General features: G+C 39.0%; 2 protein-coding genes across 3 annotated transcripts in view; one reads left to right on the top strand and one right to left on the bottom strand.

The window, feature by feature from the left end:
* Positions 1–15,924, top strand: part of TACR1 (tachykinin receptor 1) — a 165,055-nt gene that overhangs the window by 37,392 nt on the left and 111,739 nt on the right. The gene's annotated exons all lie outside the window — the stretch shown is intronic.
* Positions 3,217–6,313, bottom strand: LOC306643989 (kelch-like protein 8). Its single transcript, XM_079110418.1, has 2 exons — positions 5,401–6,313; positions 3,217–5,250 (listed from the first exon to the last, which is right to left on the bottom strand). Exons 1-2 carry the CDS (start codon positions 5,731–5,733, stop codon positions 4,153–4,155), a joined length of 1,431 nt encoding a protein of 476 aa, XP_078966544.1. The 5' UTR covers positions 5,734–6,313; the 3' UTR covers positions 3,217–4,152.

The following is a 15,924-nucleotide window of genomic DNA, read 5'->3' as shown; positions in this document are numbered from 1 at the left end:
ACCATTTGCCTTTGTCTTAACACAATCAGTGCAGATTGATTGGGTGTATCCTTTGGGTATATGCTAAGGAGTGGGATAACTAGGTCAAATGGTAGTTCCATTCCAAGTTATCTGAGGAATCTCCATACTGCTCTCCATAGTGGTTCCACCAAACTGCAGTCCCATCAGCAATGTATGAGTGTACCTTTTCCCACACATCCTCACCAACATTTATTGTTATTGTATCCTTGATAATTGCCATACTGACTAGAGTGAGATGGAATTTCAGTGTGGTTTTAATTTGCATTTCTCTAATTGCTAGAGACGCTAAGTATTTTTTCACATTTTTGTTGATTGGTTGTATCAGTTCGTTTGTCCATTTATTTATTAGGTTATCCGGTGGTTTTTGGTGTTAAGTTTTTTGAGTTCGTTTTATATCCTGGAGATTAATGCTGTGTCTGAGGTGCAGGTGGCAAAGATTTTCTCCCATTCTGTAGTCTCTCTCTTCATATTCTTGATTGTTTCCTTTGCTATGAAGAAGCTTTTTAGTTTGATATCATCCCATTTATTGATTCTTGATTTTACTTCTTGTGCTGTAGGAGTCTTGTTGAGGAATTCAATTCCTAAGCTGACATGGTGGAGAGCTGGTCCTGTATTTTCTTCTAGTAGTTGTAGGGTCTCTGGTATGATGCCTCGGCTTGTGATCTACTTTGAGTTGAGTTTTATGCAAGGTGAGACATATGGGTTCAATTTCATTCTACTACGTATGGATTCCCACTTTTCCCAGCACCATTTGTTGAAAAGGCTATATTTTCTCCAACATACATTTAAGACACTTTTGTCTAGTATGAGATAACCGTATTTATGTGGGTTCGTCTCTGTGTCTTCTATCCTGTACCATTGGTCTACATGTCTGTTTTTGTGCCATTACCATGCTGTTTTGTTACTATAGCTCTGTAATATAATTTAATTTCTGGTTTTGTGAAGCCTCCTACATCACTTTTATTGCTACAGATTACTTTGGCTATTCTGTGTCTCTTATTTTTCCAAATGAATTTCATGAGTGCTTTTTCTATTTCTGTAAAGAATGTCATTGGAATTTCAATAGCAATTGCATTAAATCTGTATATTTCTTTTGGTAGTCATGGCCCATTTTGACAATATTAATTCTGCCTATTGAAGAACATAGGAGATATTTCCATCTTCTAAGGTATCCTTTAATTTCTTTATGTTTTGTAGTTTTCATTGTAGAGATTTTTCACATTTTCTACTAGATTGATTCCCAAGTTTTTTTCTTTTTAGAGACAGTTGTGAATGGGATAGTTTTCCTAATTTCTCTTTCAGTTGATTCATCATTGCTGTATAGGAATACAATTGACTTATTGGTGTGAATTTCATATCCTGATACTTTGCTGAACTCATTTATGAGTTCTAGAAGTTTTCTGGTGGACTTTTTTGGGTCTTCTAAACATAGAATAATGTGGTTGGCAAACAGGGACAGTTTCAGCTCTTCGTTTCCTATTTGTATTCCTTTAATTTCTTTCTTTTGATTAATTGCTCTGGCAGTGTTTGAAGGACTAGCTAATCCACATTTTCGTTAAAAGCAAATAAACATTCATAGGTCCTCACGTTACCTCAGGAAGAAAGCATGAAAAAAGTGTATATTAGTTGATCGATAGCACTTGCAACAGACAAACCCTGAGTTCTTAGTACATCAGAACAGCAGTTGACTTCTTTCTCTCCTGAAGTCTGATGTGAGTCAGAGAGTCCTCTCCTCTATCTGATGATTCAGGCATCAAATCTCCCTCTATCCCCTGACACTACCATTTCAACACATAACTTCCAATGTTGCCATGACTTAGTAAGAGGGAAGTAGAGATGGCATATCAGCTCTTAACTGTCTGAGTCTAGAAGTGACATCACTTCCATTCACATTTTCTTGGCTACAAATGTATGCAGCCTTGCCTATTTGCAGGAGAGCCTGGAAGGTGTCATCTGTCATGGCATCAGGACAGAGAAAATAACCGAAATATGAAAGCACCAGTAGCCTCTTCCACAAGTGATAAATGCATAGTGTTTCATACTCCATACAGCAGATTGTACATATAATTCTGGCATGGAATTTTTAACAACCTTGAAACATCAAGATTTCTCTGAATCATCCATCTTCTTTTCTCTTCTTCTTCTTCAAAGGAGATGGCAACATATAATTAATGTGCAAAGAGATTTTTAGTGAAAAAACAGCACTTTGTCTTCCAGACATTAATAATCCACAAAAATGCTAAAATACATAATCATATTGACTTTCTATTACAGAGAAATGTATTCCTAATCAGGAAAGTTGTAAATACAATTAAATATGTCTAAGATAAAACAGACCTCAAATAAACCTATTCCCTTTGATATATCTTTCACATCTACCTGAGGCTTTTCAATTTCCACTGACATAGCCCCATTGTTTTCTTTGCTAACATAAAATAACTAAATATTGTAAACTTTCCTGCGAAGGCTCTAGCTCCCTTCCAGTATGATTTGGAGATCAGAGCTATTGGTCATTGAACGAGTTAGCTACAGTGTATGCCTCCGCTACATGTTTTTAGGTTTTTGTCATTTTTCTTGAAGAAATATTTAGATGCGGTCATGACAGCATACTTGAGGATGCCTTTCACCTTCACAAATCTGATTAGGTAAACTTTATATTGCATGACTGTCTTCCTTTGAATCTTTAGACATCACAAAGCAATTGCATTTTATTCCAAAATGCATTTTCAGAACATTCTTTGGCTTAAATTTTGCAAATAGATTTCCAATATGCTTCTGAGTGATATTAATAAGGTTCCCCCCCCCTTTTTTTTTTCTTTTTTGGATAGTCATTATTTGAGTAATGAGTAATTGGTAAAGTCTTTGTTGGGCTTCTCTCCCTCCATTTTGACAACTCCATTCAATATTCACTCTGAATAAGAGATTATCTTATTTACCCACTTGCTCCATTCCCAATACTGCTCATGCTTTTCTCTTTTGCCCATGAAGAGATAGGGCTCAGTTCCATAAAGCATATTTGTGTACAGGTTATTCATTTTTCCATTTGTGACTTTTCCTGAATAATGGTTTCTTTCTTTTCTTTCTATGTAGTTTTTTTTTTTTTTTTTTTTTTTTTTTTTTTTTACATCTTCCTGGTATTTTATCTTTTAGTAAGAGTGTTTTTACCATTACTGTTTCTTTTTTTTTTTTTTTTTGTAAAAAAGATGCATTTATTTTCTGAAAATAAATAAATTCAGATCTGTACAATTAGAAAAACCAGGAAGGCTGCAAATAACAAAATAGGAAGCTAATAAATCTTGGGTTCAAAATCAAACCAAAGAAGAAAGTTAAAAGGTATTTTTAGATTCCTTACTGAGAAGTCATATAATCTACACCACTCCTCAAGGTCTCACAACTGGGCACTAGAATAATATTAGATCTAAAATCTTCTCAAATAGTTCCTGTGGTTCACTTTTTGCATGAGATGGGAGAACAAAACACAACAAAACTATAAGCTTTCAGATGGAATTCACACAGCTAAGTCTTTTGGCGTCCTAGTAATCAAACTGAAATTAAGGGATTTTTACAGCACTGATAGCTTCTAAGAATAGAACCAAGTGGTACTCAAAAAGACAAAAACATTTTCTACTTTTGTAAATATTCAAGAAATTGAAAAATTAACACCTATAAAAAAAAAGCAAGGCATAAATTCATCAGCACCAAGTAGAAGTGATCTTCAAGAGGAACAAGTTTCATATTGTGTTGATGAATAGAAAAACTCACACTACCTAAGGTTAATACCTTTAAGCAAAAGGAAAGGTAAAACTCAACAAATTACGTTTTGATTCATCCTAACAGAGATTTCAAGGTTTTGGCGCTACTTTAAACATTTTCCAGAGTAGATATGGTTTCAAGTTAGACTGTCTTCCTTCCCTACTCTATTTGCTAAAGTAGAAAGTATGAAATTTAACTTTATGATTAATAATTCTTCAGCTATCATTCCAAAAGTTGTACATATTTATAGCACAACAGTTAACCTTTAAATAAGACTCTAGATATAGTTAAAATTCAAAGGGGATCATTATCAAAATCTTAGTTGTCTTTCTTGCCTATCAAGATTTATGATTAAATTATTGGTGGCAAGAACTCAAATCACATACAGTCAACCACATTATTGGATCCATGACCCACATTTCGAATCTGGTTAGTTAAACAGGCACACACAGCTACACCTGCTCCAGCTCTGCAGTGAGAAACAGATCCAACAAGTTCCCACCTATTCAGCACTGGATCAAATGCTTCTACTGTATTTAAGTATGCATTGCCATTATGACCACCAACTGCAAAGATTTTTCCCATCACTGTTGCAATTCCTACTCCACCCCTGGGAGTAGTAAGTGCTGCCACATAATCCCACTTGTTGCTTCGAGGGTCATATCGCTCAACTGAACTCAGAGGAGAATTATCATCGAAACCACCGACAACATATAAGCAACCATGAAGCTCACTAACTCCATTGCCTGCTCTTCGTTGACCCATTTCTTTAACTTCTATACACTTATCCAGATGTGGATCATATCTCTCGACACTAGATAAAGAAGCCACTCCATCATTGCCACCTACTGCATAAACATGGTTTATTAGAGCCACAGAGCCAACTCCTCCACGGGGAGTATTCATTGGTGCCACTGTACTCCACTGATCAGATTCTATGTCATATCTTTTCACATCATTGAAGCAAATATTATCATCTAACCCTCCAATTGCATAAATCGGTCCTCCTAAGGAAGCCAAGGCAATTCCTCGCCTCTTTGTGTTCATTGATGCCTTCATCATCCATTTATTAGTTAGAGGATCAAACATCTCCATGCTACCTAAATGTTCATTTCCATCATGTCCACCTACTGCATACACTTTACCTTCCACAGAGATTACACCCACATGTCGCCTTCGGCTATTCATTTCTGGTCCAAAGAACCAACTGTTTTTGTTGATAGAATAGCATTCAATACTGCGAAAGGGGTCACCAGATCCACCTCGACCACCTACACAAAACAGCACACCAGCAGTATGCTTCCTTGGGGTAGTCCGAACTGAGTATTCAAAGTCAGGTACTGCTCTGCTACTCAAATGAAGGTGGTAGTTTCTTGCTTCATCCAATAAATCTCTACATTTTAGATTTTGCTTGACGATCTGCTCTTTCGCCACAACACCCATAAGAAAATCAACTGGTAATAATGGCAGACGAACCTGTGCCAGTGTTTCATCCAACCATTTGGAATGATGCTGAGGATTGGCAAGAAGCCACTTGATGGCAGCACTGTAGACCTGCTTTTCATTTTCAATATTTAAATCACTGGAGGACAAAAGCTTATGGAGGTGCTGGGGTGACACACTTACAAAATCTTCACACTCTACGACTTCAGTAAAATGTTCACAGGCATATTGATCTGCCATGTCCATTAAGTCTATTCGATTGTGACTTTCAGCAAAGGCTCTTACTGCCAGACAATTGGAGGGATGAAAATGTAATTTCATATATTCACAACAAGCTCTGGCCACCAGTTCCACCTGCAGAATACAGGCTGCATATAAGAGAGGCTGGACATTGTCAACAGTCAAAGTGAGCCGTGAAGAATAGACAAACTTTACCAAGTCTTCTATTGTATCACCATCAAAATCTCTAATCTCAATCAGCGTTTGTTTGGCTTCAGCCATTTCAGAGAGAAACATGGCTCTGAAATAGGGAATAACACAAGCCAATACCAGCTTGTGACAAGAGATTAGCTTTGAGCCAACCTTTAGTGTGACATCACAGAGTTATCCATTTTCATAAAATCGAAGAAGAGAACCATGAAAATCTTTCCAAGCTTCATTTGCTTCAAAGATAAAGGAGTCTTCATCACAATCATTAACTGAAGATCTATTCTTTATTTGCTGGTGCTGCTGCCTTTTCCCCTTAGTGAAGTGATTCTTAACTTGTTTCCCATTCATAGATTCTGAAGCCATTTGCAATACTCTTCTTTTAATATACTATTCTCAAGCATCCCATTTATCTTTTTTTTTTTTAAAGGTAAGACATACAGTAGATGCAGCCACTAAATTTCAAACATTTTCCAAAATTTACTCAATTGCCATTGTATGGTTTGCTCAGTCCTAGTTCCTCCGCTCTGGTCTTCCCGGTACCGCGGAGGCTGCAGCCGCGACAGCCCGCTCCGGAGCTCCGGCGCCTACTGGCCGCCCCTGGCGGCGTGCATTAGTCCCGTCCGAGCACCCAGCGGACGCGCGCTTTCCTGCGCGGCCCCGCGGAGCCCCAGCCCCATTACTGTTTCTTGTGATGAACTTTTCTTCTAGTCTACATCTTCTTCTCCTTAAGGTGATTCGTAGTGTCTCTATACCTCTTATATTATATGGATTATATTTCCTTTAATTTTGTTTCCTCTAGTACAGTTGTGTTTTCTGTTATTGTTTTTCTAATGGTTAGTTTTGTGTTTAAAAAAAAACTTGAAGCTATTCTTTTCTTCCTGTCAATGCAAAGAATAAAACTGTATTTATTGACTATCTCTATGAAGATTAACATTTTAGCCTATATTTTTATTCCCCCTTTTTTTATCTCACTCTCCCAGAATTTAATGATAAAAATTTTAACCCATATATTTACTATTAAATTATATGCTGTCTATGTTCTCTTTCAAGGGTTATTTTTGACATTAGTAGTAAGCCTTATAACACTATCACAATTATTACAAAGACTTACTTTCTGTTTAAGTGTTTGCAATATTTGGCATGATTCTTTTAGTCAACAATGCTCATTTTCTTGTCCTAGTCTGTTTCTCTCCAACTGAATAATGTCTTTGAGTAGTATTTTTGTTTTGTTTTGTTTGGGGGGATTTTGTTGTTGTTGCTTATTTTCTCCAAGGATAGTATTGCTGATATACTTCCTGAGCTCTGACATTTCTAAGAAATTCTTCATGCTACTTTAACACATGAGTAAGAACTTGGATATAAAACTCTCAATCTATAAATTTTCTCCTGCTATCATTTTATAAATATGGTTCCATTTCCTGGCATTATGGTAGGAAAGAATTAAAACAAACCTGACATTTTCTCCTTATATGCAAAATGTTTATCTTCTTGATTAGCCACTATAATTCTTCTTTTTTTTTTTTTTTTTTTTTTTTTTTTGGTACTGGGGATTGAACCTGGGGCACTTAACCATTGAGCCACATCCCAATGGTTAAGTGCCCCAGTATTTTTGGTATTTTATTTAGAGACAGAGTCTCACTGCGTTGCTTAGGGGCTCACTAAGTTGCTGAGGCTGGCTTTGATGCAGTGATCCTCCTGCCTCAGCCTCCCAAACTGCTGGAATTACAGGCATGCACTACCAGAATTCTTTCTTTACTCTTAAAAGAATAAGAAAAATATATCAGAATATCTCAAAGTATGTATTCCCGCTCCTTATACTTACTGACTTTGCTTAGTATAAAGAGACACAGGTTTCATTCAATTCAGGAGCATTTTTCTTCTGTTATGTCTTAAATCATTGTTTCTATTCAAATCATTTAGTTCTGTTCAGGAATCCCAAAGTCCTCATTATTTTTATTTTAATGTCTTTTTCTTTTTTATTCTGGAGCAACTTACATTGATAATTGCTTTTCTACAAATTACTTTTTCTAATGCTTATTTTATTTAATCCAGTAACCATATTTTTAACTCCTTCAGAATTTTCTCATCTCTATCATGTTGTCATTCCTGCCTTTTTTCTCCCAGCTAATTCCTTTTTATTTCAGCTTTCATTCCTTTGATCTCTAATTAGAACTGTTCTGTAGTCTGTTATCCTGAATAGCATTTAACTTTCTAATTTACTTAATTGAATTTTTAATCAAATTAAATTTTAAGACTAATTAAATCAAATTCTAATTTGTGTAATTTATTTTATACAATTTATTTCAGAAACTTTCTGTGAACTTTCCTTCAAAAGTGTGTTCTTCCTTTGCTTTTTGAGTGTTGGCTCCTTCTTTTATAATACATACTCATAATTCGTTGTCACCAAGTTCAAATTTTTTTATGTATATTCATCTTTTCAGTGAGAGGTCTTCTCAGGCTAGATTTTACTGTAAACATCAAATGTGGTTTTGTTTTTAACTTTTTTCCCTCACTACCCACATAATTGATGATAGAATTCTCACCTCAGATCTTAAGATCAAGTGTTGTTTGATATTCATACATTGCAGCTCATTTTTTGATGTTTTGAATCCTTTCATGTAGGGTGAATATATTGCAAGAAGGAAACATCTAATCCCATTGCCTGTTTATCTTTTCATGAATGGTGTTGATCCCTGCATAGTCAGACATTCTTTCCAGTTCTTTATCATGCCAGTGCCTGACCCAATGAATGGTACGTTTGCTTGATACATGCAAGTGCTCAGTAAATGGTTTTTCCAGTATTCAATATAACTCCCAGAATGCACCACAACTCTGTCACACTCAGCTCCTTCCAGCTGCCCACCAGACCCTCCCAGATGTAAGCACTCCTAGTCCTACAGCATTATGGGTAACTGCAGTCTCAGAACCAATACAAGAAAAGAGTAATTAGTGTCATGAAAGATGTGAAAATAGCTACGATTATTCCAGAAGTTAGATAGTAGGCTAGCTTCTCTTTTTCTGATGGGAAGATTCCATCTTTCTCAGGAAAGCATCTGCAGAGAATGAGTAGATTGAGCCCAAGAAAGGGTTGTAATTCTTTACCTTTCTTCTGTATGTAAGCCTCCTAAGAACTTTGGTAAGTGAAAATTCTGTTTTCTGGCATACTTAGAGGCATGAGGCATACTTTGGCACATGCTTCCAGGTCTAGAATTAGTCAAGCTGGACTAGACATCAGCTCTCTTCCTTGGTCTTTCCTACAAAATTAGATACTTACCCTTCCCCTAATAAGTACCAGTAAGAAATTGTTTTTATCAGTTAGTATTATAAGAATTAAATAAGGCAATTCATCTCAAGTATTTAGTATAAAAACCTTCCGAGGTTGTTGTGATTACCAATGCTATTTACAGATGCTCAGAGATTTGAGATAACTTTCTGGAAGCTGCACAACTGATTGGCAGCAAAGCCTGGGCTAGGACACTGGAGTTTGGACCACAGACTCAACTCAAACTAAATTGGCACATAGCAAGCATCTCAGCTGACCATAGATTTCTCTCTTCTCAACTCTGCTTCCTCTGCTGTCCTAGGCATGTCAATTTGAGGAATATTTAGCTTTCAGGGCCCAGCTGCCAAATCAGATTATGTTGCAAACATTCAGCTGTCTCCTGTGCTACACTACATACTCAACAGGCATTTGAACAAAAATTAATTGATGAAAATATATGGCAATCACCCAAATCTGATAAAAAACAGCTTTTAACCCTGCTGCTAAAAACTGAGTCTACAGTTAGAATTTCAACTGAGGTCTGTAATAGACTCCCTCTTAAGACCATTTTCATTTTTGCTATTTGTCTAATTAACCATATATTTTATCTTAGAAAATTGCTTTATTCCATTGCTTCTTCCTTTTATAGTAATCCCTCTTATTAAGTCAGGCCCTGGGCATGTATGATATGCCCAGGAAAAAGAGAGCAAAGGAGAGATAGAAAGCCTTGAAAATCTCTTCATGCACACTTGGTCTAATTGAAATTATACTGACTACATAGTTACCCAGAATAATGCTTTTCCCACAGCTGCCCAGGCTTTCACCCACATGAAGACCTCAGAGACATTTACCAGAAGTGAAGTAGATCCAAAGGTAGTGAGGACTATGGGAAGAACTGGGTCAGAGCTGGAGTCTCATATTCTCTCTGCCCTCAACTGTCTCTACAATCTTAGCTAAGCTTCCTTTTTTATGGTTAAAATAAAATACAGTTCATGAGGTTATAATGAGAATAGTGCAAGCTCATGTGCACATGTGCACATTCTTTGAGAAAAGAGCTCTAACATTCATGTCCATGTGCTCTTGGATGCAGATGCTCTTGCCTCCCTGTCTTCTAGGAAGAACTGCTGTCCAGTGCTTTGCCATTGTAAATGCCCTCTCAATAATCAGAAAATTTTCTTTCAGACTTCTTCTTACATCTTTCTGATGATGTCCAATAGCCAGAGCTCAAAGAACAGAATGAAATATTAAAATGCTTAAGATTTACCTCTTCCTGAATAAGATAAATCTATTTATCAGTTTCCTTTCTTTAAGGGAGTCAGGTTCCCCCCACTTGCCAAAGTCCTTCCCTAGGCTATTTTGGGGCTGCCTGGACCACTTACTTGCCTCTTTCTTGGCACACTGTACTTGAACAGATTGGGGAACCAGATGGGTACAATGCTCCTTTTTAGCTCTTAACAGTACCATCTCTGATGTCACTAAGCCAAACCCTTGTCTTGGTAGGTCCTTACCATATCTCTAAAGGGCTTATTTGATGGAACCTGAGTTCTTTCTTTGGGAAAGTAGGAAAGGGAAATGTGGGTGGCTATCCAAGTCACCAGGCGGCCCTTTTTTCCATGAGTAGGTGGGGAGGACTAGAGCAGACAGACAGTAGAAAGGAAAATGAAAGAAAAGGTGATTTATCCAGACTTGGTAGGGAAGGTCTAGGCTTCCTGCAAGTCTCAATTACCAGTTAACTTCAATGTAGCCTCCTTTCCTCCCTCACTCTCCTTGTGATCCATCCCCAGCCCTTGTGCACCACTGCTACAAATCTGAATAAAAGCTTCAGGAGACAAATTCTCCCTTCCAGCCTTTTCTGACCATTGATCCAGGTCAGCAGCTGGAATGTGGTGGAGATATGAGTTCTTTAGGAAAAAGGATGGAGCACCCAGTCCCTGCTCCCACCTACCACAGGACGGAGTAGGCATTACTCCACGGCATGCCCAGGTCTTCTCATTTTCTCTTTCATCAGTAGAAACCCAATCTATCCTGCCATTTCACTACCTTTTTATCCACTTAGGAGAAAACTACTTCTCAACAAGCCTATCAAAGTACAATGTAGAAAGTCAGATTAGAATAAAGATTGGCAAACCTTTGACAAAATGCCAATATCTTCATTTCCTAGAGCTTCTATAACAAATTACCACAAACTGGGTGGCTTAAAACAACAAAGAATTGCTTTCTCACAGTTATAGAGGCCAGAAATCCAGAAATCAAGGCATGGGTAGGGTTGTGTTTCCTCCAGAGTTCTCAGGGAAGATCCTTACCTGTCTCTTCTAGCTTCTGGTGATTCCAGGCATTCCTTGGCTTGTGACTTCCTAAGTCCAGTCTCAGCCTCTACTGTCATATACCACCTGTCTGTCTTCTTCTTTGTGTCCTAGAAGAGCACTTGGGATTTAGGGCTCACCCAGATAATCCAGGATGATCTCCCCTCAAGATCCTTTATTAAACCTGCAAACATCCTTTTTCCAAATAAGGTAACATTCAAAGAGTCCAGGCACTTGGGCATGGATGTATCCTCTGTGGGTTCACCATTCAACACATTGGAGTCAGATGGTCAACATTTTAGGCTTTATAGGACATATGGTCTCTGTCACAACCGTTCAACTATTGCGGTAACATAAAAGCAGCTGCCGACCATAAGCAAACAAATGAGCATGGCTGTGTTCAAGGAAGACTTAATTTATGGACACTGAAATTTGAATCTCATAAAATTTCACAAGTTATAAAATATTTTTCTTATTTTTTTTCAGTCATTTGATAATATAAGATTATTCTTCCACTATAGGCCATGTTAAAAAAAAAAAAAAAAAAAAAAAAAAAACAACAGGTAGCAGACCAGATTTGGCCCATGGGTTATAATTTGACAATCCTGAGTTAGGTCAACAGAATATTTTCTAAATCATCTAAATTTTTTAAAGGTCTCCAATAACCTTCTAATAAATCCAGTTGTCTGTTCTTTGTCTTCATTTATCCTAAATGTCCCTGTGTCTTTTGACACACATTGTAACCACCCTCTTTGAAACTCTCCCTCCAGTCAAGCGGATAAGATAAAGGGTAAATGTGGCTTCATAAGAAAAATGATAAGGAAGGGTAACTGGTGACATCCCAGGGCAGGAGGATGATTGTCTTGATCTTGTTTATGTGTATCTGAACTGTGCAATTCTGAGATCAGGATGGAGTAACATCTGGAAGAAGTAGAATTGCTGAGGACGCAGAGGTGAGAAATGGACGGGGCACTTGTGAGGAGCTAATGGGCATTTGAGAGAAAGATAGAGACAGAGAGAGAGAAAGGGCTGAGGAAGGGAAGTTAGCAAAGAGGAGAGGCAGGGAAAGAGGAGGGGAGAAGAGGCTGAAAGATGAACAGAGGTTGTGAGCGCTAGGGTAGGACACTAAACTCAGAGGATTCTAAGTGAGCTTGAGGTTAGCAGGCTACCCCAGGAGAGAGGACAGACAGAGCTATCTTAAGAAGAAAGTGAACACATGTTAGAAGTCACCATTCCAAGAACAGAGAAAGGATCTCTGAAGGCTTGAAGGCAGGATGGGCAAATGCACTGGGTTTGCAGACAGTTCCAGGATTTTGTTGTTTGTCTTGTTTTCAAAATGAAAGTCAAGGGGAAATCTTCCAAAATAGGCAGAGTTGTAGTTCCCCAGCTCTTTCCTTTGCAGTGAAAGGTGGGTCAGAGATGGCCCTACTCTGTGTGGATTTGGGCGAGTAAAGGAGTAGGAACACAGACTTGCTGGGCAAAGAGAGCTGCCATGACAGAGGGAGGGCGCAGGGGCATGTGACCTGGGAAGCCTGTGTTAGAGACCAGACACAGAGCCCTGGGGACCAGGAGGATTGCAGGAACAAGGACTGAGCAGTGCCCTGCAGGGAGAGACTAGGGGACTCAGCATGGCTGCAGGGACACAGAGTATATGGGCAAGAAGAGACCAGAGAAGAACACTGGTCAATGAGGAGCCACCAACCACACAGTCCAGGCAAGATGCTCTGGGGCCAGGATGGAAGAGGAGGGAGAGCCAGGAAACCCTCCTCAGAGTCTCCGTGGCCACCAGGCATGCATTTCTCCCTCCGCTCATGCTGGGTTTACTTTCAAACGCCCAGCATTTCGTTTTGTTTTGTTTTGAATTTTTTTCCTTCTTCCTCTTATTTATTTATTTTCTTGGCCTCCAATTATTCTCCCTCAAGACATCCTCAGTCTGAGGCATCTACTCCCTGTCGGCCCCCTCAGGGGTGGTGGTGTTTGGAATTTTCAGGAACAGAACGTTCAAACTTGAGCTCGACCCTAATCTTTCAGATGGAGGGAAGCCAGGAGCCTGGAGGAAGGCGGCGCCAGGACCAGCCACCCTGTGGGCCACAAGTTGCTTTGGGCACTGGGAGGGGCACACAGTGGGGCTCGTGCACTGCACACAAGCCCCACCCCTGCCCTTCAATTAGTCAGCCAGCAGGCTCGGCCTATAGTGAAACCCTGCAGCAGGGATGGTCCCTTTACCAAAGCTAGTGTCTTCATAGAGCAGGGATGGGACCACCTAGTCCTTTTCTTTATACAGTACCCTGAATAAAGCCCAGTCATGCTTCATAATCAGTGACTCCAGCATAACATTAGTGAGTCTGATGAGAGTATTTAAAGTATACTGATGGCCTGAAATTAGCTGGAATAGGAAGAAAGTCCATCAGAGGAAGTAAATTCCTGCACATAGGAGTTAAACTCACATCCGCCCTTTTGCTTCCCTTCCTCCTCCTCCTCCTCCTCCTCCTCCTACTTGGATCCTCTGTCCCAGCAAGTTAAAAGGATTGGCAGCTATGGGAAAGGAAATAGGACATGTGCCAGGAGGATTTGGGAAATCTTGTCGCTTCAGCCCTGGTGGTACACAATTTCAAGAATATGCTAAGAGTTAAGAGAGTTGCTTTAATATTTTTTTTTCCCTGATTCTGTAAATGAATCCTAGGTCACTAGATCTGAAGGAGACTTCAGGGTGCCACTGTGGCATTTCATAAATGAGATCGGTGACCCTCAGAGAGGCGAGTGGCTCATCCTGTCTTAGTTATTGCATTGTGGTGTCAGGACTGTCTTCTCAGCAAAAATCTTCCATATTGTCGCACTCAGGTATGGATGACTTCAGAAAAGATGCTTGATTTTTTCTGTTTTCATGCCATGGCATCTCGTTAGATTCAATACCGTGATTGGGACCATGGCACCATTTCCTGGCCTGCTTTGCTGTTGAGCTTTTGCCTAAAACAGCTTTCATAAGAGGTTTTGGCCACATCTTTCTTTGGGATTAATAATCATCACTCTACCTACTGATGATGGCAGAGTGCATGGTCCATTTTCCCAAGGAGAGCCCCTTGGAAGGAAATTTCCTAATGGGGATACAGTTGGGATGATTAGGTGAGCTGGGATCCACAGTCCTGTTTAGTGATGTTCACTAATCATTTATTAAACATTAATTGAATTTCTATGCACCTGCTACTAAGCTTAATGTTTTCAAAGTTAGAAGGAGTCAGACATCTAACATTCAGCCTTTTGACTGAACTAGTGAATGAGATGTCCCTTTTCTCACTTCCCACAGAGCTTTGAACATACATTTATTAAAGTTCTTATCTCACCCTATTGTAATTAAGTGCCAACATGCTTTTCGTTTTTCACTAAACTCTGAGCTATTCAAGGGCAATGCAGTGTCATTCATCTTTGCAAAACCTTATTGCTAGCAAAGTGCCTGGCATTTCATAGATGCTTAACAAATACACTTTGTAGGGATGGCTGAGGGAGGGAGGCATGAAGGTTAAATCCATTACATTGTGACCACTTGATAGTTGTCCCTAGAACGTTCCCACAAAGGGTCTGGAGAAGCATCAGCCTTGTGGCCATTTGAGATCCTTACATTAGACAGAAAGGACAATTGGAATGCCAGCAGATCTGGCCATGTGCCAAGCATCTCAGGGTTCTATCTGATGAGGGTGTTTTTTAGCTAAGTTCTGGGAAGGAACATGGTGTGTATTTAAGTGCTGGCATCTATTTAGACAAACAGGAAAGCATTTTGCCACCTCCTTTGACTGGAACTGGAATTCTGCTCACTATTCGAAGGCTGGAACAATACTGCATTGCAAAACATTTCACATCAGTTGGCTTCCCCGGCAGCTTAGTTTGCGTCAGTGCAAAAGCACACAGCAGATTGTGTTTCTGTGTTAACAAGGTAACAGAACGTATCTTAGGATGAGAAACTGGAACCATGGAGGAGGTGAAGGGGACATTTCTCAGGACGATTATCTCAGTACCATCATCTTTAGCACATTTCATGTTAAAATGTGGCCTGGAAGATCACCAGAACCCAAAATAACACCATCTGTTTATATAGCAGCTTATAGTTTAAAAAACATGTCACAGTTAATCAAACTTCTTTCAGCAACTGCAACTCTATAAAAGAGGGAATTGAGACTCATTAGGATTTAGTGACTTCACAAAAAGTGGTTCCACATGTACTGACTCCTTCATTCTATTTAGCATCACAAGAAATTCAGTAATCCTGAGCTCAGCTTTGGGCATCCCCATAATTCCACTGAAACTATTCTTGTCATTGTGACCAGTAATCTCCTTGAGTAGATAGAATGGACAATTTTCCATCTTTATCTTGCCTGACATATCTGTAACAAATAATCATATGGACCCCTCCCTACTTGCTAGGCTTTCTTCTTTGGTTTCTAAGATATTACTCTACTAGTTTTTCTCCTGTCTTAGACCACCCAATTTTTATCTCATTTATTGCCCCCTCTGTCCTGCATATCTTATGAATATTGGTGTTTTCCAGATTTGGTCTTTGGTACCTTTCTTCTTGCATTCTATCCAGTCTGCTAAGGAGTCTCATCCAGATTCATGGCTTTGACCATTCACTCTATAGTGGTAATGCCCAAATCTCTATAACCAACACGGATTTCTCTACTAAATTCAAAATATACAGGCTATCTGCTTTATGCATAGCCC

Source organism: Sciurus vulgaris (assembly GCF_902686455.1).
Source record: "Sciurus vulgaris genome assembly, chromosome: 14".
NCBI lineage: Eukaryota > Metazoa > Chordata > Mammalia > Rodentia > Sciuridae > Sciurus > Sciurus vulgaris.
Note: the sequence above shows the minus strand (reverse complement) of the source record. Positions and strands in the feature narration are given on the sequence as shown.

What these genes read in the sequence shown, in the direction of transcription:
- LOC306643989 (XM_079110418.1), bottom strand. Translation starts at nt 5,733, where the DNA reads ATGTTTCTCTCTGAAATGGCTGAAGCCAAACAAACGCTGATTGAGATT. An exon ending in TCGTAGAGTGTGAAGATTTT is followed by an intron (nt 5,251 to 5,400) that starts GTAAGTGTGTCA and finishes ACACTGGCACAG; the next exon opens with GTTCGTCTGCCATTATTACC.